Source organism: Ambystoma mexicanum, chromosome 4q, assembly GCF_040938575.1.
Source record: "Ambystoma mexicanum isolate Mex_15411 chromosome 4q, UKY_AmexF1_1, whole genome shotgun sequence".
NCBI lineage: Eukaryota > Metazoa > Chordata > Amphibia > Caudata > Ambystomatidae > Ambystoma > Ambystoma mexicanum.
In genome coordinates this window covers 1300366299-1300390081 of record NC_090928.1, presented here as the reverse complement: position 1 = coordinate 1300390081, position 23783 = coordinate 1300366299, and the positions used below count along the sequence as shown (strand labels likewise).

General features: G+C 47.9%; 1 protein-coding gene across 5 annotated transcripts in view; it reads left to right on the top strand.

Moving 5' to 3' along the window:
• The window catches only part of LOC138468399 (zinc finger protein 850-like), a 213811-nt gene extending 190316 nt beyond the window's left edge, over positions 1-23495 (top strand). For all 5 annotated transcript variants that reach the window (XM_069608952.1, XM_069608951.1, XM_069608953.1 and 2 more), the window contains one exon: positions 17183-23495. In XM_069608952.1, the coding sequence (XP_069465053.1) occupies positions 17728-20034 (2307 nt within the window). In that variant the 5' untranslated portion in view covers positions 17183-17727 and the 3' untranslated portion in view covers positions 20035-23495. The remainder of the gene's footprint in view (positions 1-17182) is intronic.
• The last annotated feature ends 288 nt before the right edge of the window (positions 23496-23783 follow it).

Sequence of the window (23783 nt, the reverse complement as noted above, 5' to 3'; positions counted from 1 at the left end):
CTCGGTTTGAGACTCCCAACTCAAGGCCTGATTTCAGACCCTTACTACATCCAACCTTACCAGCAGTACAGTGAGGATCCAGACAGAAATATTGGATGACCAAACAGGAGTCGATTATTATGGGGATGGCGAGGGTCAGGATGGGGAGGAGGAAGACGAGGCAAAGTCTACAATATAGACTCTCCTGTTCGCAAATAACCACAGGTTACCGACTCTCCAGTAGATAACCAGCCCCTTTTAAATGAGGTCTTGGCTAGAGCTGCATAGCACTTCCACATAGACACTCAGGGGGCGCAAGAAGAAAGAGACTTTGCAGAGGAGATCATGGGAGACAAGAAACCCATTGCTCAAGCCATTCCAATTCTCAAGTCCATACAACGCAGAATTTATCCTTCCCTTCTCACCCCTAACCTCACCAGGGCTGTACACCCCAGAATTGAGAAAATGTTCAGGGCCGCCCAGTCAGACCCACTTTACATAAGAGGTCAGCTTAAGCCCGATTCGTTGGTTATCACTAACACCAGGAAGAGGGCGGGGACACCTCTATCATCATCTGAGGCTCCCCCGGACAAGGAGAGCAAGAGAATGTATGGGTTACGAAGGAAAGTGGACTCCACTTGCGCTTTGCCAGGCAAGAATCGCCAATACCACCACTCTGCTGGCAAGCTATAATTGCCACCAGTGGGAGCAGGTAGCTGCTCTCATTGACTCCGCACTGGAACCACTAAAGGGCCAGTTAGCCCAGATTGCGTCGGAGGGTAGAGCCGTGTCCGGATGCATTTTAAAGACGACCTTTGATGCCGCAGATAATGCAGGCCGGCTCATAGCAGAGAGCACCATCATTAAGAGGCACGCTTGGCTTAGACAGGCAGGGTTCAAACCCGAGACCCAAGCTACCCTTATCGACATGCAGGTGGAACCGAATGTCTTGTTTGGCAAAGCAGTAGAGGACGCACTCAAAACTGCCAAAGACAAGTACGCTACCCATACATCCCCGAGACAATTGACTAATAAACCCACGAATCAAAGAGGGAATAGTAATTTTCGTCGCTCATGTTAGGGAGAATTCTCATTTATGGCTAATTTCCCTCACCTAGTGAGTCCCCCCGCAGCTTTGCTGGACTTCTGGAGTTTATTTTTTTCCACTTGGTAAGAGTGTGAGCTTTTCCCCCACTCTTACCTATGTTTTGCCATGTGTATTTCTCTGTTTTTATGATTGTGGACTCTGAAGTACACCACTTCAGTAGCCCCCTTCTTTCTGTGTGTCACCAGCACCTTCAGTGCCGTGGCACAGGGTTGTCTTTGAGACTTCCCCCGACTCCATTTCTGAGGCTGACTACAGTCCCCCAGAAAAGGGTAAAGTTGCCATTTACTTTACTTAGTCAATCTACCACAGATCCAGTACACCCCATCTTCCATGGAGTACTGGAAAGGGTTGATTCGTATCCCTTTTTATCTGTACCTCCTAGAGCATTCTTTCGCTCTTTTAACATTTAGACTTGGCTGGTGGCAGTGGTATGTACCCTAACTTTCCTACCGCGATTGTATTAGATAAACGTGGTATTGTTCTTGGCTATTTTATTAGCCTCGAACATAACCCCGCTGGACCAAATCGTCTTTCTTTTGGCTCCGGTTGGGTTTATTCACAGTTTCATTTTGTTAAAGTCCTTCTTGTGTTTTACTTTGCGCGGCAAACTAGGTTTGCCTTCTTTGTTCACCGTCTTTTGGCAGGCTTCTGCAGAGAAGCCCTCCTCTTGGCGCCTGGGTGTCTAGTTAGGCTGAATGTGAAGGAGGGGTGTAGTCACCCCCTGCACAGGGTATTGTAGGAAAGCAAGTCGCACTTTGCTTTGATTTGCTGAGGTGGTTGTCCGGGCTTGACAACCCCACGTGCTGGTGACAGCCAGGCTGTGTGAATGGGGGTTTTGCGCATAAAAGGCAGGTCTCTTGGGCTAGAAGTCAGAGAGTCGCCACTGGAACTACAAGGAACCGAAGAGAAGCAGAGAGAACGACAGCTGCTGCAACTGCCCCGTCCCGGTGAAGCCCTGCTGCAGTCCTGAGCTATCTACCCTTCAACGACTAAGAGGAGATCCAGTCCGGAGTCTTCTTCCCTTGAGCCTGGTGGGGATAGACAGCTCATCTTCCACAGCCAGAGGATCCTCTTCCCTGGTCGAAATCGCTGCACACAGCTGTACTGGTCCGGATAGCCATTTGAAGATGCTCTCCTGTTTTTAAGGATCACACCTTTTATTCGTTGTCGCTGCTGCCAGCTTCATCCCTGTATGGTGCAGACCTCCTTCAGACGTCCTCCTTCACAACGAAGCTCCAGGAATCGTGGGTCTGCGGGAAACCAACAGGAACAACTGCCAGGGCACCAGCTACACCATTGGAATAAGATACTGTGTTCTGCTTGAGGAAACTGGGTGGACCCCTTTTCTTCATTTCCAAGGCTTGCCCTGGTCTTCCCTCCCTCCTTATAACTTTTGCTTCCGAACATTGACAATATCGAGTACTCTTGGCTATGTTGAATTGTGAACTATCTGACTGTGTGATCTTCGGCAACAGGCCCTCGGTGTCACTTGACCCTGGCTCCGGCCCTTTGACTTTTGAACTCTTGTCTCTGAGTGTTTCTCGATTCTGTCTGCCTAACTATAATATTGCCTGGAATTTTTACCTCCAACTGGTATCTCAGGTGCTAAGTGTGTTTTTGCCCCGGTAGCATTTAATGTCACGGATACGCGTTTATTTAGTAGACCGAACTGTCGAAAAGTGATCGCAATCGTATTCACGGTAACGTGTTTTGTTCATAACACCGGTTCATTCAAACACAGGGTACTTACCTTGAGAGATACTGTACAAAGTGAATTGGTTAGTTGTAGTATATTTGACGTATGGTTTGTGTTTAAGTTTAATAGAAGTGTTGTGTTTATAACTAATGGTTTAAAAATAAATGTACATATATTTTTGTACCTGAAACCTTGAGTCAGTGTTTGCTTGAGTCACAGTAATTGTGGTCCCTTTGTGTAATCTCTGCTACTGCTCATATACTCTTGAGATAAGCTTGGCTGCTCCGCCACTGCCACCACTCACATAGTAGTACAGGTTTGTACCAAAGGTAAAACTTGTATTGCCACCTGTAGTCTTAATTGTGTGTAGTGGTCCCTAAGGGCACTGCACGGGATTCTGCCTAACACTGGTGTACAGCGGTGAGGATTTGGAAGTAGAGTGATTACACTTAGAGTGCTGCTATTGCTTGGGTTCAACTAACCACAAGGCTAACGCCACTAATTCTATTTAACTAAAAAAATAATGTCAAATATGGAAAGCTACACTGAAGAGAGTATTTTACTCTATACTGCTGAGGTTCTCAGAACCATGTGTAGGGATAAGAATCTCTCTGGTAAAGGAAAGAAATCTGAACTGGTTGCAAAGTCTGGAGGATGGGTCAGAAGGACCTACCACTCCAGCAAATGTGGATTTTGATGTTTCTGAGAGTGTTACTTTAGAAAAAGTAGATGAGTCCTTGTTAGGAAACCCTACAACTCCTTTGCCTGCTCAGAAAGCACAACCTCTGTCCACAGGGACCCCCACTGGTCCTACACTTACCCCTGAGTTTATTTCACTTGAGAAAATGAGACTTGAATTGGAAGTGAAACGTATTGTAACGCTTACCTGGTATCCACGGGGACGTCACTCAGCCTGTTCTGACCTCTTACGACCTTGAACCCTTCCCTGGAATCTACTCGACTGGAGACTGGGCCTGAAACACAGGATTGGTAGAGTTTAACTCCCTATTGTCTCTGTGTGCTTGAACCGCTTCTTCCCAGAGTCCAACCCCTCCCTTTGATCCACAGCTCACCTTGTTTTCTTGGAAAGTGTGCTCTCCATCCTGCAGGGGCGCGTTGATTGATGCAGGCTGCTGCCTAGTTACTTCACTGTCAAGAGTCTGACAGGTAAGTATAATGAGTCTTTTGAACAGTTCTCTAACTTCGTTCCTTTCCTTCCTTAGATAGATGATGGCCGGCGTCCAGGGATGGCGACGTGCTGCTGAGATGAGTAGCGCTGAAGGTGAGTGAGAGCGCAATGCGCGATGCAACCTTTTCGTATTTGTATTGAACTGAGTTATTTTTCTGTGTCTTTTAGGTGGCGCAACGTTTTCAGCGTGGATGCCGGTTATGAAGAAGAAATGTGGTGAGTAAGCGCGGTATGCGGCGCCTCTAGATGTTTCCACGCTAACCTGTAGTGTCTTTTCCCTCTTGCAGATGGATGAGACGTTCCGGAGACAGAGTTCCCCCAGAACGGCTGGGATTCAGGTAAGCGTTTGAAGCTTGTACAGTCTTTAAAAAAATAAGCGACAATTTGCTGAATGCTTACTAATGCCTTTTTACTGTTCTTTTCCCTTTTCCTTAGGAAGCGGCGTGCCGGGATGAGAATGACACCGCCGAAGATGCCCGCAGAACAGAAGGAGCGATGAATGATGGGCAAAAGCGCTGCAAAGGAAACACAAAGCATGTTTCTCAGCCTGGGCATGGCTTAAATAGTCTCTAGGTATCCTAGGTGTCTCTGGGCTGAACCACACCCAAAGGACTAGACTGCACATGCAGTTCTGGGAACCGAACTATGTGGGGGCATCCATCTTGTCCCTATCAATGCACTACAAGTCCAATCCCCAATGTTATCCTATGGGAGTGAGTGAGTCTGGTGCCACAAGCGACAAGTCTGACTCCAAGTGGGTCTTTGGAGGGATGGAGAGGCCCTTGAGGGCCATGTTGGTGATTGTGGCCTGGCTCCAGCCTGACATCTTAGAGGGCTGGGGACATGAGGGGCAGTAATCATGACACATATTGATGCACAAACTGCCATGAAACATCAAGAGTTAAGGCTCAGAGAAATGGAGCTGAACCATGAACTAGAAATGAAGAAACTGTCTCTAGAAAATGCTTCTCTCCCAGAGTCCTCTAGGTCGTCCAGCCCTAAGAGACCCTGTATGCCAAAGGAAATGATTGGTATGTATGAGACTAAACTTGATATTTTGGATTGGTTAGCAATGTTTGAGTACAATCATGGGATTCAGGGTATCTCAGGGAATCAGTTGATTCCTTGGCTTTTCTCTAGGCTCCCCCCTGTTGCAAGTGATGCTGTAATGGAATTGGGGGAGGTGGATAAGAAGGATTATGAGTGTGTCAAACTAGCATTAATAGCTAGATTTGGGAAGACCCCTTCCCAGTATCTTGGTTTAGAACCCTCAAAAAGCATGATGGTACCCCTTGGGTTACCTGGGTGTGTGAATGTTTGAAAAACTTAGATGGTTGGGTTAAGGGTTACAAAGTAAACACTTATGAAGGTTTGAGGAATCTTGTAATGTCTATTTTTGATGTCTGCTCTCCTGAGCTTAGACAGCACTTGGCTGATTCAAAGGCGATAGATCCTAAGAAACTAGCTAAGGCTGCTGAACTGTGGGTTGCCAACAGGGCTACTCACAAGGATTCTGGGGCTACTTAGAAGAAGGATGAGGGGAAACAGCCAAAGAAAGACAACAAAGAGAATTCCACTAACTCCAATCTAAAAGAGGGCCCCAAACATAACCAGGGTAAGCCACAAGGTAAATCGAATCAAGCTAGTGTACCACCTGGTACCACACCAGATGGAGGTCAGAGCAAAACCCCATTCCAGAGAGTATTTGGGAAATGCTTTGTTTGTGGGTTGCCTGGCCATGTGAAAGGAGATCCCAAGTGTAAGGGTAAACCTTCAGGGATCAATACTGTCTCCTTAGCCTTCTCCCAGGTGGATGAAGTACCTATGACCAGTGGAAACTTTCAGCTACTAGCTGATGAGCCCATTAGAGTCTCAGCTAGTGTTTCTTTAGTGTCCTTGGGTCTTTGGGAACAACAGAACTTAGATGTCTATAACTCAATCCCAGATAATTACAAAGATACAAAAGAGTATTACAAAGATAGTGTTCTTGTGAATGGTCAGGAGACCCCTGCCATCAGAGACACTGGAGCCAGCATAACTGTGGTTGATGACTGTATTTTCAAAGTAGAGGATGTTGCGAAGGCACCCAAACACTTAACCAAGTTAGCTGGAGGCCCTGTGCAAATGGTTCCCCAGTTACCAGCTCTCATCCAGTGTAATGACATGATTGTCAGGATATCTGTAAGTGTGCAAAATAACGTACATGGGAGGGTCCTGTTGAGTAATGACCTTAACACTCTTGGAGTTGTGTCTAGTACCCCCAGGCCCCCCAGCAGAAGGAAGCAGGAGCTCACAAGGCCTGCAAGGGAGAGAACCTTAAGAGGCTCTCCTGGGGACATGATAGAGGAAACTATCACCCCAAGTCCACAGGACTTGCTGCCCTTGCAGGACAGGAAAAGACAGAAACCTAAGTCTGCCAGCAAGACACCAGCAAGGACTCCTGTGCCCAGAAGGACATCTCCGAGACTGTCCAAAGTCACACCTGTGACTCCCACACCAGCTGAGGCTGAGTGTGAGGTTTAAACCTGTATGGTCAAACTAGATACTGAGGAATCGGATTTAGAAGAGGATCTTACCTTGGTAGGAGATCTTCACCCTGTTGACCATCCTGAGCTGCAGTCTTTACTGGAAGAAGGTGGACCCAACAGGGAAGATTTCAGTAAGGGACAAAGAGAGTGTCCTACCTTGGAAGGTCTTCGCCAACAGGCCACTTCTCCGCTCAATGGGACTGAGCCTGGGAAGTATAGGTTGCACTGGGAGGATGGCCTCTTCTACAGTGAACCAACTGAGACAACCCCTGGAGGCTACAAAAGACTTGTAGTACCTCTAGTGAACCGACTCCAGTTTTTGCAGTTAGCCCATGAGGTACCTTTGGCTGGTCACTTAAGTTTTAAGAAGACCAAAGAAAGGTTATCCCTGCACCTCTACTGGCCTAAGATGGGTACAGAAGTAGACAAATTCTGCAGAAGCTACCACACCTGCCAAACCTCTGGCAAGAGTGGGTCCAAGAATGTGGCACCCTTAGTGCCTCTCCCAGTGGTGGGAATTCCTTTTGAGAGGGTTGGGATTGACATTGTTGGTCCTCTTGACCCTCCCACATCTTCAGGCAACAGGTTCATCCTGGTTGTAGTGGATCATGCCACTAGATTTCCTGAAGCCATACCTATGAGGACTCTTACGACTCCAGCTGTGGCTAAGGCCTTACTTGGTATTTTTACCAGAGTGGGTTTTCCTAAGGAGGTGATATCTGACAGGGGATCATATTTTATGTCCCACTACATGCAAGCCACGTGGAAAACCTGTGCAGTCACCTACAAGTTCTCAACTGCCTACCACCCCCAAACCAATGGGCTCATAGAGAGGTTTAACAGAATTATGAAGAGCATGATTGGTGCTTTAGAAGAACCCCTTAGAAGAAAGTGGGACCTTCTACTGCCATGCCTTCTCTTTGCTTATAGAGAAGTCCATTAGGAGGGAGTAGGATTCAGTTCCTTCGAACTTCTCTATGGCCATCCAGTCCGAGGTCCATTGGCCCTGATTAAGGAGGGGTTGGAGAGTGCTCCTTCCCCCAAGCCAGACAGAGTGACTGGAAATGTGCTAGGTCTCCGGAGGAGAATGTCACACATGATGGCAGAGGCAAGTGATAACTTGAGGGCTGGTCAAGCTCTGGTCAAACATTGGCATGACCAGAAGGCTAACATGGTTGAGTTTACTCAAGACCAGCTTGTTCTTGTTATGGTCCCAACAAGGCAGAGGGCCTTGCAGGAGAAATGGATAGGACCCTTCAAGGTTGTGGGTAAACTTGTAGAGGTGAACTATCTGGTGGATTTAGGCAGTCCTAAGGAGGCTCCCAGAGTCTTTCACACCAACCATTTAAAGGCTTATGTCTCTAGACCTGACATAGGATCTCTGCTTCTAGTTTCAGCTCAGGAGGAGGAGAGTGAACCTCTGCCTGACCTCCTCAGAGGCTTACCTTTAGATGAGCAAGTGGAAGGAGTTAATCTCTCTTCCAGTCTCACATCTGACCAGCAGGATGAGTGCAAGTTACTGTTAAATCAGGTTTGCCTCCCTGTTCTCACTTTCACGAGGCTTGACCCTTTGGGGCCAGCATGACATACACACTGGTGACTGTTTGCCTGTCGAAAGCATGGGGTACAGAATGTCAGACAATATCAGATCCCACATAAGGAATGAAGTCAACAAGATGCTTGAACTCGGGGTTATAGAGCCCTCTACTAGCCCATGGTCTAGCCCAGTTGTGCTTGTACCAAAGGCAGGATCCAAGGACTTGAGATTCTGCGTGGACTATAGAGCTCTAAATGCAGTCACCACCACTGATGCCCATCCTTTGCCTAGGACAGATGAGCTGGTGGACAAACTTGGTGCAGCCAAGTACCTCAGCACATTTGACCTAACGTCAGGCTATTGGCAAATAGCCCAGACAGACCATGCCAAGGAGAAAACTGCATTCTCCAGCATGGGGTCTGGCATGGATTCACATGCTCATGAATATTCCCCGTCGTCAGGCTGGGAATCCTCGGTAAAGAAAAAACCAGTATCAGTTTCGTTTCTGATCTGTCTTTCGTAGTAATAATCAATCACTGGTCTCTGCGTCATACTGACCACAGCCAATGACTGCCCTCTACCTAAGCACCGCCTCTGGCAGCCATCTTCAGATTTTTACCGCACGTTCATGTGTTGGGATCCTCGTGCTATTGCTCTCGAGCGTTAGTGCTATTTTTTCGCGCTTTTCACAAAAAAACTTCAATTCTTTCGGTCAAAAGAGCCTCAAGCTCCACCGATCCTACATCCGATCAACGGGGACCCGTGTCGGATTCATCTGTGCCCCTCAAGGGTGAAGATTCGTCGAGCTACACTTCGGAGGACTCCAGAAGCTTCTCAGGCCCGGTCTCGGAGATGGCCCAGGAGAAGGGAAGCTCGACGCCCGGAAAGCTGTTCAGGGTCTGCCCTGGATGCCAGCTGCAGAACGTCTTCAAGGAGGACGAACACTCTTTCTGCCTTTACTGCCTTCATGAGGACAAGACGCACGTGGAAAAGGACTGTGCGTTTTGCGGCAACATGTCGGAACGGACCATGAAGGACCGCCATCAACGTCTCGCCAACTGGCTGGAGGGTAAGAGCCCGTCTGGCGAGAAGAAGAAGAAATCCGAGCGGTCTTCTAAGACCTTTGAGGGCGCCCCGGCGACGGGGGCCCAACATAAGGCCAAGCACCGCGAGTCCGCTGGCACCGGGAGCGCCGAACGGTCGGGCTCTACGGGCGCCAGGCAGGGCGCACCCTCCCCGGCACCATCAACCACGAGCCAACGCTCTGGGTCGGGTAAGAGGAAGGCCGAGCACCCGGCGAAGCTCCTGGAGAGGCCCCGGTCGAGCTCTAAGGCAGAGGAGCGTGGCAGTGCCCCCTCCCTCAAGGATAAGGCGGTGAGCGCACCTAAGGTGGTGAAGGCCTTGATCCATCCGACCAAGCCCTCTATCGAAACGGTCGCGGCGGCCCTGGCTCAGCCTGTGGTGGCTGCACCAGTGGTGGCGACCTCAGGGCCCAGAATCTCCCTGCCTCCTCGGAGGGAGTCTTCCTTTGTGCCCATCGATAGGACCCCCGTGAAACCCTCCGTGGGGAAGAAGGGGGGGCAGGGCGGCGTCGTAGAGTCGGCCTCAGCCTCAGAGGAGGAGCTGATCGAGGTCTTAAGCCACGGCCTAGGCGTGGAAGAAGGCCAGCCCGTCGGAATGGACCCCGACGCAGGTGACGACGACGACATCGTCGAGGATACCGACGGGGCCCCTGCTCGCCCGTCGGATTCCCCTCTGCCAGCGCCGCAAGACAACTCGGCGGCCATTTTGTTGGCCATACAGTCCTTATGCTCTGAGATAAGGACGAGGCTACCGTTACCGACGGAGGAACCTCTCCCGTCGGGGGATCCAGAACCGGGACCTTCTGGTGTTCCCCCTACCAAGAAAAGAAGGATCCATCCACCACCTCCTTTTCAACCGTCGCGCCCCTTCCAGCCCTCCTCCCCGTCCACCCGAGGGGATGATACGGGGACTGACACGGCAGCGACGGGTACGGACGACGAGGCATACGACGAGGATTTTCCGTCGTCGCCTCCCACCAGGGCCTCTCCGCCCGACGAGATCGGATCTTTCCACTCCATGATCTCCAGGGCTTCCGAGCTTTTCCAACTCTGCCCTGAGGAGAAGAAAAAGGAAGGCTTCCTTTATCAGCGGCGCGAGGCCAAGAGGAAGACGGTCCTCGCAGTGCCTCTGTTGGACGACATTTGGGATGAGGGCCTTTCCCTCCTCAAGAACCCCTCCACGACGCCAGCTAGAAGAGACCGGTACGAGAAAAAGTACCGGGTCCCGGACACGGCCCCCCTATGCCTCCGGGCGCAGCCTACCCCGGACTCCGTCGTCTCCGCGGCAGCCAGGAAGAAAGCGGGGGGGGGTGCGGCCTCCACATCGACTTCCCCGCCGGACGGCGAGGGAAAGAAATTGGATACTATGGGACGTAGAGTAATCTCGTCGGCAGCGACGACGATTAAAGCGGCCAACGCCTTGGCTATCGTGGCCCGCTACGACAGGGAGCTCTGGTACAAGATAGCTCCCCTGCTGGATTTTCTGCCGGACGACAAGAGGGCGGAGGCCCTTGAGATCCTGCAGGAAGGTGAGGTGGCCTCGGACCACGCCATCACCGTGGCGACGGACATCGCCGACACTGGGTTCCGCCAGCTGGGCAACGGCGTTTGCCTTCGACGTCGTGGATGGCTCAAAGCTACGGACTTCCGGCAGGACGTCCAGACCAGAGTCCTGGACATGCCCTTCGACGGGAACAACCTGTTTGGGAAGACAGTGGACGATTCCCTTCAGGCCATCAAGGCGGATACTGAGACGGCCCGGGCCCTTGGAGTCCTGCAACGACGGACGCCCTTTCGGAGCGGCGGAGGCAAGGGCGCCTCCAAAGGTTCCGGCGGCGGTTTCGCTTCCTACTGTCAAGCGGCCCGCTCGTCGTCGCAAGAGGCCTACAGAGGACGAGGCAAGTCTAGCGGACCCCGCCGTCGTCGCCAAGGAGGTCAAGGCGGCAAGGCCGCGTCCAAGCAGGATTGAACCGGCCGTGGGGTCGGGCCCCCACCGAAGCACCCCGGTGGGAGGCCGGCTGGCGGGCTTCGTCAGCGTGTGGGAGTCCATCTCCACCGACCGTTGGGTGCTGGACGCCCTGGCCCGGGGCCACGCGCTCGAGTTTCAAAGAAGGTGCCCGCGCGTCCCCCCCGTGGCCAGGAAAGAACTTCACGTCCCTCAACTTCTCCTGGAGGTAAAGGCGATGCTCAGAAAGGGCGCCATCGAACTCGTCCCAAAGAGGCTTCGGGGCTCCGGAGTCTACTCGAGATACTTCCTCGTGAAGAAGAAGACGGGGGGATGGCGCCCCATCCTAGACCTGCGACGTCTGAACAAGTTCATCAAGGCGCAGAAGTTCCGGATGGTCACCCTCCAGCACGTCCTGGGTCAGCTGGAGGAAGGAGACTTCCTATCGTCGTTGGATTTGGAGGATGCCTACTTCCACATTCCCATCCTAAAGGGGCACCGCAAATTCCTCAGATTCGTGGTCCAAGGGCGTCATTACCAGTTCAAAGCCCTTCCCTTCGGACTACGGTCGGCACCCAGGGTATTCACCAAGTGCCTCGCACCGGTGGCGGCGCAGCTGCGCCGCGAGGGGATTCACGTCTACCCCTACCTGGACGACTGGCTCATCCGCGCCAAGACGAGGGAGCTCGCCGTGGTCCACACGGCAAGGACCGTCCAACTCCTCACGGACCTGGGATTCTCCGTGAACTACGCCAAATCCCACCTGGTGCCCGCGCAAGTCGCACTGTTTCTGGGAGCGAGGCTCGACACAGTGTCCCTTCTGGCCTCCCCGTCGGAGGAGAGGACCAGGACCATCTTGGGCAAGGTGCAACGGATGTTGGTGGCCGACGCGGCCAAAGTGAGGTCCATCAAGTCCCTCCTCGGGATGATGTCTTCCTGCATCTACCTCATTCCCATGTGCAGGCTCCGGATGCGCCCGTTGCAAGAATTCCTGGATGCGCGCTGGATCCAGACGACGGGCAGCTTCGAGGAAAGGATCAAGCTCGACGAGAGTTTCCGACGAGCGATACGGTGGTGGGGCACCCGCGCGCATCTGACGGCGGGCATGGACTTCCAGACCCCAGCCCACCAGGAGACTGTGACCACGGATGCCTCCCTGGAAGGGTGGGGAGCGCACACCGAAAATCTGCACGCAAGGGGACTCTGGCTCCCGACGGAGAAGTCCCTGCATATCAACGTCCTAGAGCTCCGTGCAGTGTTTTGGGCCCTCAGGTCCTTCCTTCCGTCCCTCAAGGGCAAGGTGGTGAGAATCTTCACCGACAACACCACCACCATGTTTTACATCAGGAAACAGGGCGGAACCAGGTCCCCAGCGCTGTCCAAGGAGGCGCAGGACCTGTGGCATTGGGCCGTCGCCCAAGGGATTTTTCTGGTGCCGTTTCATCTGGCAGGGATAAAAAACACCATCGCCGACTCACTCAGCAGGGAGCTGCGCTCTTGCCACGAGTGGGAACTACGGCAGGATCTGGTGGATCGCCTCTTCCGACGGTGGGGCACACCCCAGATCGACCTGTTCGCGACGGCGACGAACACCAAGTGCCGGAGGTTCGCCAGCAGGTTTCCCCAGACGAGGAGCATGGGCGATGCTTTCTCGTTCCCCTGGGAGGGCCTGTTCCTCTACGCGTTCCCTCCCTTGCCTCTGCTAATCCGGCTCGTCAACCAGCTCAAGAGGTCACGGTGCAGGATGATCCTCGTCGCACCTGCGTGGCCGAGGCAGATATGGTTCCCGGACCTTCTGGACTTGTCAGCGTCCCCGCCGATCAAGCTGCCGGCGGACGCGGATCTACTCTCCAGGGAAGGAGGCACCATCCTCCACCACGACCCGAAGTCGCTGAATTTGCGGGCCTGGCTCCTGCAGCGCTAGAGTTTGGAGGATACGACATACCGGCCGATTGCAGAGAGGTTCTTGCAAAGGCCAGGGTGTCCTCGACTCTTAAATGCTACGGACACAAATGGAAGAGGTTCTCTGTCTGGTGCCACGCACAGAAGATTAACCCTCTACGGATTACGGCTCCCCAAGTACTGCCGTACCTGCTGACGCTGGCCAAAGCTGGTCTGGCACACGCGTCCATCAAGATTCATCTTGCTGCGATCTCCCGATACACCAGAACCACGGGGCGGACGTCCTTGTGGTCTCATCGTCTGGTGAAAGAGTTCATGAAGGGACTGTTCAGATCGTTCCCGCCGGTGAAGGCTCCGGCCCCGGCGTGGGAGCTCAACGTGGTGCTGACCAAGCTCATGGGACCTCCGTTCGAGCCTCTGCACTCGGCCCCGTTGAAGTTTCTGTCGTGGAAAACAGCTTTTCTTGTGGCCATCACCTCCGCACGACGAGTGGGAGAGATCCAGGCCCTTTCCTGCAAGGCCCCGTACTTGACTTTCCACGACACGAGGGTAGTGCTCAGGACGCACCCCTCCTTCATGCCCAAGGTACCGTCGGACTTCCATCTCAACGAACCCTTGGTGTTACCTGTGTTCTTCCCGTCGCCTTCGTCGCCGGCTGAGAGGACTTTGCACTCGCTGGATGTAGCTAGAGCGCTGAAGTTCTACGTGGACCGCACGAAGGGTTTTCGGAAGACGTCACAACTCTTTGTGAACTTTGGACCTGTCAATCAGGGGAAGGCTCTCTCGAAGGCTTCCATCTCCAGATGGCTCTCCGGCTGTATCATGTGCTGTCACCGGTTGGCAAACCGACCGCTGCCTGGCCGTCCGAGAGCCCATTCCACCAGAGCGATCGCAGCTACCACGGCGTTCCTATCTGGTGTGCCCCTGCTGGACATATGCAGGGCTGCTACGTGGAGGTCGACGCACACCTTCACGAAATTCTACTGCGTCGACCGGGATTCCAGGGAGGAGTCCAGGGTCGGCCAAGCAGTGCTGCGCAACCTGTTCGCCTGAGGTGAGCCTGGTGAGGAGGTAAGATGCTTAATGTTGAGTTGATGTGATGCTTAATGTTGAGCCTTTGCCACCTCCCCTGGTTGTGCATGTGTGTACTGCTATGTATTCTTTATTCATGAGCATGTGAATCCATGCCAGACCCCATGCTGGAGAAGGAACAAGTTACTTACCTGTAACTGTTGTTCTCCAGCATGGGTCTGGCATGGATTCACATGCGAACCCTCTCGCCTACCCCTCTGCGGCTCTTCACTTGGTCATACTGCCACTTCACGTGCTTCCAAATCTGAAGATGGCTGCCAGAGGCGGTGCTTAGGTAGAGGGCAGTCATTGGCTGTGGTCAGTATGACGCAGAGACCAGTGATTGGTTATTACTACGAAAGACAGATCAGAAACGAAACTGATACTGGTTTTTTCTTTACCGAGGATTCCCAGCCTGACGACGGGGAATATTCATGAGCATGTGAATCCATGCCAGACCCATGCTGGAGAACAACAGTTACAGGTAAGTAACTTGTTCCTTCCCCACCCCAGCTGGCCTATACCAATTCAAGGTAATGCCTTTTGGATTAAAGAATGCACCTGGACTTTCCTCTCTCAATGTCTTCAAGAAGGCCAGCAACCCTAACATTATTTCTCCTTGGAAAAAATGTCTTGCTCTGAGATTTTCAATGTCAGTTTTCCATTCCTTATCTGAAGGTCTTTTAATTTGATTTTCCATCTTCTCCACTGTGCCATCTACTACATTCAAGTGACTCTCCACTTTGTTAACGTTGGAGTTAGTTCCACATATCTTTCCTCTGCCCTAGACTCCTTCTCTTTGATTTCAGTGAAATCCAGAGTCACCTTAGTCAGCAGGTCCAGTATTTTATCTTCTCTCTCATGTGAGGTCTTCTCTCCATCCCCCTCCCCCTTCTGCCTTTTTGCTGGTTGTTTTGAATCGGTTATGATTGGGTCAGCCATGATGGAGCAGGGATTCAGTTAAGGCACAGTAGCTCAGCCTTCAGGCAGCCATCCCTGGAGCTGTCAGTTCTAGAATGTGTGGTTTTAATATATCAGAAGGAACACATACACAAATGCTTATTTTGTATGTGGATTCAGTTGCTCTTAAGAACATATATGCATGTGGCTATTTGGGAATTAGATTTCCAGACCACATGAGTTGGTGCCCCCAGATTGACTAGGTGGCTGGCAGGATAAAACATTGTAATATGGGAATGTTTTGCTTTTATCATTCTATGGTGGTCAGGCGGTTTATTCCAGCACTCAAAGTATATGTAGTGAAATATCCAATATGGTGCAGGCGTTTGGCCAATTAATAATCTTCTAATTAAACAAAATAACATTTTTGATTACATTATAAGGGAGTGACATCTACTGTGCCTCCCATGAGTCCACATCTTCAGTGCTAGCCTGCCCATCTCCGGCTAGCAATACAGGCTAATGATAAAGAAATGTTGAATACATTGATTTTAAGTGGTAATTGGAGCTGGGGAGAACTCACTTGATTTCATGAATCTTTGTTTGAATTGGGCTTGGGTCATTTATTTTCCTAACCAATGTTAGTAAATGGAAAGTCAATGTTACAATTAAGCAGGTAATGAAATGCAAGCAGGATGATTGGTGTTTATTTTCTGAACATCAGAAATTGACTGTTAAAGCTTATTTACTGCATCAGTTTAATTTTTCTGATAATAATACCAATACTTATTCTCTGGTATCAAATTGCAGGGCAGGGAAATTAATAACTAGCTGTTTGTTTCCATCAGCTCCTTTTAGCATTACACGTACAAGCTTGGAATATGAAGCACTCTGTCTGTTCGTGTGATAGTGTTTGAACCTAATATGCATATACTTTTCATCTATCCTCTGTTTTTCCGCCATCGTTTGTTACTACTTCTTTTAAGACTATTGAATTTTAGACATTGTGGTATTGCTTACTTTCTGCCTGATGCAAGCCCAAGATTCTAAAGTATGTTATACACTGCAACTTTTTAAAATCCTGATATGATAATCAGGAAAAAAATAATGTATTGTGTTCACATGTTAGATACAATGTTTATTTTTTATATGATTCTTGATTTATTTAATGTGTGGAGGTTTATGAATTATTAAAAATAAACATATTTACATATATAGATTGTTGATCCAGAAGAGTCTAGGAAGGGTTTAGGTGTAAATACCTTTTAAACTATCTGCTGGGCAAGACTAGAGAATGCGGTCACTGGTTTCTGATATTCCCACTTTAGGGGTGTAACCCATGCTGGTTACTTGGTGTGTGATAAAAGCAGTAAATGAAGAAAACATAGTAAGCACACAATCACAATAGGAGTCTAGTGGCATTCTGAGGCTGAACACAGGAGAGTCTAGTGCTATTCTGAACACAGGAGAGTCTAGTGCTAACATGAGGCTGAACACAGGGAGAATCTAGGGGCATTCTGAGGCTGAACACAGAGATTCAAGCAGCATTCTGAGGCTGAACACAGAGTCTAGTGGTGTTCTGAGGCTGAACACAGGGAGAGTCTACCAGCATTCTGGGGCTCAACACAGGGAAGAGCCTAGCGGCATTCGGAGACTGAACACGGGGAGAGTCTTGACATTCTGGGGCTGAACCCAGGGAGAGTCTTGGCATTCTGGGGCTGAACCGAGGGAGAGTCTTGGCATTCTGAGTCTGAACACAGGGAGAGTCTACCAGCATTCTGAGGCTGAACACAGGGAAGGTCTAGCGGCATTCGTAGTCTGAACACAGGGAGATTCTTGGCATTCTGGGGCTGAACAGAGGGAGAGTCTAGCAGCATTCTGAGATTGAACACAGGGACAGCCTAGCAACAATCTGAGACTGTACATAGGGAGAGTCTAGCAGCATCCCGAAGCTGAACACAGGGAAGTTCTGGTTTTGACAGTTGGAACCTATCAATTAGCGGCCCTCCCATCTGGATGTAATTGTTGCATTGTATTTATCAGTCTTTGGACCATTACTTCTGCGCACCTTCCATTGAGAGGCTTGTCCCTGATAAATGGGACTTCAAAGTTCTATCATTTATTACATGAAAGCAATTAACTAGCACACATCACTAGTACTGAGAACCAGTCTGCCTGTTAATGTTATGTCTGCAAACTTGAGCATGTATTAATAATTAATGCAAATATCCTTTTAATTCTATAGGTGAATGATGCCCAGAAAAAATGCAACAGTGATTCTGTTTATTTCTCTGATGGACTAATACGCGTCAGAGAATATGCACTATCAACACGTCGAGAAGGATACAGGACTCGGAACTAGTTGGCTTTTCAAAGTAATGAAATGGGATTGCAGAAGCCTACTGAATACCTGGGTGATTTCAGCCAATCACCTTCATGATAACTTCCAGCATCCTACGACACAGATACAATAAATATATAGAATGGTTGACTGATCATAAGACCTTGGAATTTTCTTGAAGAAAACCATATTTTTTAGCTGATTATTCATAATAGAACACATGGCATTTTATATAAAGTAGTTCAAGGATTCTGTAAAGCACCTGCAACGACATATTGTCAAATTGCACTGAATGTCTGCCACCAGTGAAGATCTGTAGATGAGACACTTCATTTGTACCCAGAATGCAGGAAAAGGTATAGTCTGAAGGGCGTTCCTATTCGCCTCAATAGAACACATACAGGTGGGAAACCTCACCTCTGCTTTTAATGTAGAACATTTTCAATGGGATGGAACCTCTTATGCATCTGAGAACACTTACATGTGAGAAAGCCCACCAGTGCAAGGAGTGTGGGAAAAGCTACAATGCAAAGGGAGCTCTTGATTATCACCTGAGAACCCATACAGGTGAGAAACCTTATCTGTGCAATGAATGCGGGAAAAGGTACAGGGCAAAAGGAACTCTTCTTAATCACCTGAGAACACATACTAGTGAGACACCTCATCAGTGTACAGAATGTGGGAAAAGCTTCACTCGAAAGGACTCTCTTAATTGTCACCTGAGAACACATACAGGTGAGAAACCTTATCTATGCAATGAATGCGGTAAAAGGTTCAGACTAAAAGGAACTCTTATTGGTCACCTGAGAACACATACTAGTGAGACACCTCATCAGTGTACAGAATGTGGGAAAGGATTCATTCAGAAGGAATCTCTTAACTGTCACCTGAGAACACATACAGGTGAAACACCTCATCAATGCACTGACTGCGGGAAAAGGTTCAGTGTGAAGGCATCTCTTATTAGGCATTTGAGAGCACATACAGGTGAGAAACCTTATCTGTGCACTGAATGTGGGGAAACGTTCAGTGAAAAGAGACATCTTAATCGCCACCAGAGAACACATACAGGTGAGAAACCTTATCAGTGCACAGAATGTGGGCAAAGTTTCAGCCAGAAGGAATCTCTTAATTGTCACCTGAGAACACATACAGGTGAAAAACCTCATCCATGCACTGAATGCGGGAAAATGTTCAGTGTGAAGACATCCCTTATCAAGCACACGAGAACACATACAGGTGAAAAACCTTATCTGTGCACTGAATGTGGGAAAAGCTTCACTCAAAAGGATTCTCTGAATTATCATCTGAGAACACATACAGGTGAAAAACCTCATCCATGCACTGACTGCGGGAAAAGGTTCAGTGTGAAGGCATCTCTTATGAAGCACCTGAGAACACATACAGGTGAGAAACCTTATCTGTGCACTGAATGTGGGGAAAGGTACAGTGACAAGGGACATCTTAATCGCCACCAGAGAACACATACAGGTGAGAAACCTTATCTGTGCAATGAATGCGGGAAAAGTTTCAGAGCAAAAGAAACTCTTATTGGTCACCTGAGAACACATTCTAGTGAGACACCTCATCAGTGTACAGAATGCGAGAAAAGCTTCTCTCAAAAGGTATCTCTTAATTGCCACCTGAGAACACATACAGGTGAAAAACCTTATCCATGCGCTGACTGCGATAAAAGGTTCAGTGTAAAGACATCTCTTATTAGGCACCTGAGAACTCATACAGGTGAAAAGCCTTATCTCTGCACTGAATGTGGGAAAAGCTTCACTCAAAAGGATTCTCTGAATTATCACCTGAGAACACATACAGGTGAAAAACCTCATCCATGCACTGACTGCGGGAAAAGGTTCAATGTGAAGGCATCTCTTATGAAGCACCTGAGAACACATACAGGTGAGAAACCTTATCTGTGCACTGAATGTGCGGAATGGTACAGTGACAAGGGACATCTTAATCGCCACCAGAGAACACATACAGGTGAGAAACCTTATCTGTGCAATGAATGCGGGAAAAGTTTCAGAGCAAAAGAAACTCTTATTGGTCACCTGAGAACACATACAGGTGAAAAACCTCATCCATGCACTGAATGCGGGAAAATGTTCAGTGTGAAGACATCCCTTATTAAGCACATGAGAACACATACAGGTGAAAAACCTTATCTGTGCACTGAATGTGGGAAAAGCTTCACTCAAAAGGATTCTCTGAATTATCATCTGAGAACACATACAGGTGAAAAACCTCATCCATGCACTGAATGCGGGAAAATGTTCAGTGTGAAGAAATCCCTTATTAAGCACATGAGAACACATACAGGTGAAAAACCTTATCTGTGCACTGAATGTGGGAAAAGCTTCACTCGAAAGGAATCTCTTAATTGTCACCTGAGAACACATACAGGTGAAAAACCTCATCCATGCACTGAATGCGGGAAAATGTTCAGTGTGAAGACATCCCTTATTAAGCACATGAGAACACATACAGGTGAAAAACCTTATCTGTGCACTGAATGTGGGAAAAGCTTCACTCAAAAGGATTCTCTTAATTGTCACCTGAGAACACATACAGGTGAAAAACCTCATCCATGCACTGATTGCGGGAAAAGGTTCAATGTGAAGGCATCTCTTATGAAGCACCTGAGAACACATACAGGTGAGAAACCTTATCTGTGCACTGAATGTGGGGAATGGTACAGTGACAAGGGACATCTTAATCACCACCAGAGAACACATACGGATTAGAAATCTTATCTGTGAAATGAATGCAAGAAAAGGTTCAGAGCAAAATATACTCTTATTGTCAACTGAGAAATCATACTAGTGAGACACTTCAGCAGTGTACAGAATGTGGGGAAGGAACTTCTTAATCTCCACCAGAGAACACATACAAGTGAAAAACCGTATTGGTGCACAGAATTTGGGCAAAACTTCTATCTTTAGGAAGGTTTTATTGCCCACCAGACAACACATACAAGGGAAGCATCATCAGTGCACTGAATGTGGCAAAAGAGTCACTCAAAAGGGATCTCTTAATTATCACCTGAGACCACATACAGGTGAAAAACCTCCTCCATGCACTTACTGTGGGAAAAGGGTCAGTGTGAGGACATCTCTTATTAAGCACCTGAGAACACCTACAGGTGAGAAGTCTTACACGTGGAATGAATTTAGGAAAAGCTTCAGTCTAAAGGTATCTTAAGTATTACCGGAGAACAAATACAGGGGGACAACCTCATCAGTGCAATGAATGTGGGCATCATTTCTGTCAGAAGGAAAGCCTTATTTCCCACCAGAGAACACATACCAGGGAGAAGCCTCATCTGTGCCCTGAATGTGGGAAATTCTTCATTCTCGTTAATCACCTGAGAACTCATACAGGTAAGAAAACTCCACTTGCCATTTAAAAAAAACAATCAGTGACAGATTTTATTTTTAATGAGACTGAGATCTATGGTTTTTGACCAAAACCGTCCTGCTCAGCTCATTCATTTTTACTGGCATTGGTGTTTGAAATGCATCCGTCCTGGAATATTTGCATTCTGATGGAGAGAGTCTGCCTATTGTGGTAAGGTACCCATTCTATGTAACCCTGTCTGAGGGCCTTACGCAAAGTACTGACCAATGGGAATTTTGAGTGACTTGAGACAAGGTGGTTAAATCAATCATCTTAGAATCTTGTCAGCTACCGCGGAGAACTGTAATGCTAATTTAGCACCAAGGAGGCCCTTTGCACTAAATTAGTGGTCACTTGGTGCCAGAGAACATGAAGATGGGTGAAACCTCATTAGTGAAGTAAATATGGGGTAACCATTGTCCTAGATCTCTCTGCTGCTTTTGATCCCTAACTCCTGGTTACAAATCCTCATGGCTGAGGAAACTTCTGCCATTATGATGCCTCCTTTAGTGTCCAAGTATGTGGCACGGGCCAGGGCTGCTGCCTATCGACTATCCTTTATTCTACCATTGGCAAGGCTCATCCTCACGAATGGCTCCAGGCTCTACTCCTACGCCTATGACTCGCAGATCCTGTTGCACTTATTTGACAGCACAGCATTGGTGTGACTGAATGTTCGGACCTGCTAAATGTTCTGAAGCAGCGCCTACCATTGTCGCCCTCTTCCCAGGTGTTAGAACATTGTAACATCACCAGTTCATTGCCATAGGCACTGGCTGCCTATGATCTGATTGTTTAATGTTTTAATATTTTTTTCAACAGTGTTCTTTATGGCGATGGACCCACCTTCCACAAGTCCAACCTTCAATCCTAGTTGCCTCCTTTTCAGAGGGCTTATTTATATTTAATGGTGCAGCTCATGTCTGAAATGCCCTGTGTCTGAGACTGCACATTACCCCGGGCAATCTGGCCTCCAGACGCATGCCAGAGAACCATCTGTTCTGATTTGCCTTTCTTTTGTTTTGCTGGCTTTGCTTATGTTTTCATATCCATCTGCTTTGGAAGCAAGAAACCTTGAGTTGAAAAAGCACTCTACAAAAAAGGCAGTTAGTAATCCCATTTCTACTGATATGCGATGTACTGTCCCCTTTAGCAGATATTCACAAAAATCTAACAACATGCCCATCCAAAAAATAGCATCCCAACAAATAGCCTGCTTTGTGATTTCACCCAAAGGGTTCAATGTATGCGCTTATGTGGTACCTTCAGTGTTGTGCCAGAGGACTGCCTGAGGAGGAGCTGTAAGGTAAAAATGCATCCTTTAGTTTTCATGAATTATTCATTCATCCTTTATTATGTACTTAATACCAGAGACCAGTCTCTAAGCGCGGGACTGAGTGACTCTGCATTCTCTTGCTTTCAAGACAAACACGTTGCCTCTGAGCTATCCCCGCAGCCTGTGTGTGTGTCACCAGATATCGTCCCAACTTCAAAAAATGGGAATAAAATACTGCAGCTTCAAAAAATGTTGTCTGGCGCCCTGCTTAATAAGATTGCTTCTGCTCACTGCGGAGGGTAAAATATGCAATCAGTCTTTCATGAACTTGGAATCCAGTTGGGCAGTGGATGGAAAACACTGCTCTCAATTTCCCAGAAAACCATGCATTGTCTGTAATCCCTTTTGACAGACCACAGCAGTATTTGTCCTTTTTCAGAACATTGCTCAACTCTAGTCTTGTCTTCCCATCAGGATCCTTAAAACTGTCTTCTAACACTATTGCCTCCTTTTATCCGGGCACTTGAGATGATCAGATTGTTCACTAACTAACCTGGGATTGGCTTAGTGGGGTGCACATTACAGAAGAGAGGGTGCAATGTCCACCTTTTAAGCACTATTTTGCAAGAACTTTGTTGGTGTGATGAGCAACCTGAAGATATCAAAGGTTTTCCATAGTACAATTTATAAATGTCTAAATAAATGTGGATACAGTCATAACAGTGAATTAAATGAAATTGAAGTCCTGTATATTTGGAAATCAAATGGTGTCTTTTCTGGATAAAATGATAAATAGTTGTCATCTTACTAATGTAGCGGTTTTATATTAATTTAAAGAAGGCACAGTGGACAAAATATTATTTTTCCAAATGAAATGTGACCACAGTCAATCTGACCAATTTCTTTTCTAAACATTATCTGCCAGAGTTCAAAAACTGAATTAAATGAAATGCTGATGAAAATGATATTAAAATTCAGCCCCTGTTTCTCCCTATGCAATAACATTAATAAACATGCCTTTCGTTTGTTTTTATCTGTTTTGGTTTTGCCTGGCTTTTCTGAGGGGCAAACCGCTTCCTGGAACAAGAGTGCACCATTATGCTCCTGCTCTTGGTTTTAGGTTGGAATGAGTGCAATTGTAAACTTTATTTGTAATTATGTAAATTTCTCGTCCGCCACCCCACCCAAATTGTGAACTGATGGCACTTCCCTTTCTTGTGTCTTCAGACATACCTTCTATCATAACTGGCAAGATTTCCTGATGTTTGGAAATTAGTTGTGTGTGCTAGACTCTTCATAACAAACCATTTTTCCTTTTTTTTATTTTTTCAAAATTTGATTTGAAATCCGTATAAATCTGTGCCCTTAATTTGTTGCTATAGATTCTTTCCTACAGTTTTTGAAGTTAAACATTTTATCCTAAATATTCATGTAATGGAAATATGACCCTCCAGTTTGCCAGATTTTTTTGTTTGAGGTCACACAACCGTGATGTCCATAAGAATTAGAGTAAATGTGTTACATTATATTGTATGTGTTGTCTATTATGTTGATGCCACTGTTATCACTGTTATTGCCAATACTACCTACCGCCTTATTACTATGTTATGTTAATGCAACCAAACCTTAATAGTTTGTCCATTCCGAAGACCTGTCAGAGGGCATATATCTTGATCACAAGTTGAAAACATTTGATATGAGTTTTTTGAGGCATGGTGAAATTGATAGTATGGAAAGCTATGTGAATAATATCAGCCCATTGCTTGAATCTAATGCTTGTTTATCCATCTGTTCTCTTACACCTATTTTACACACAGCCCA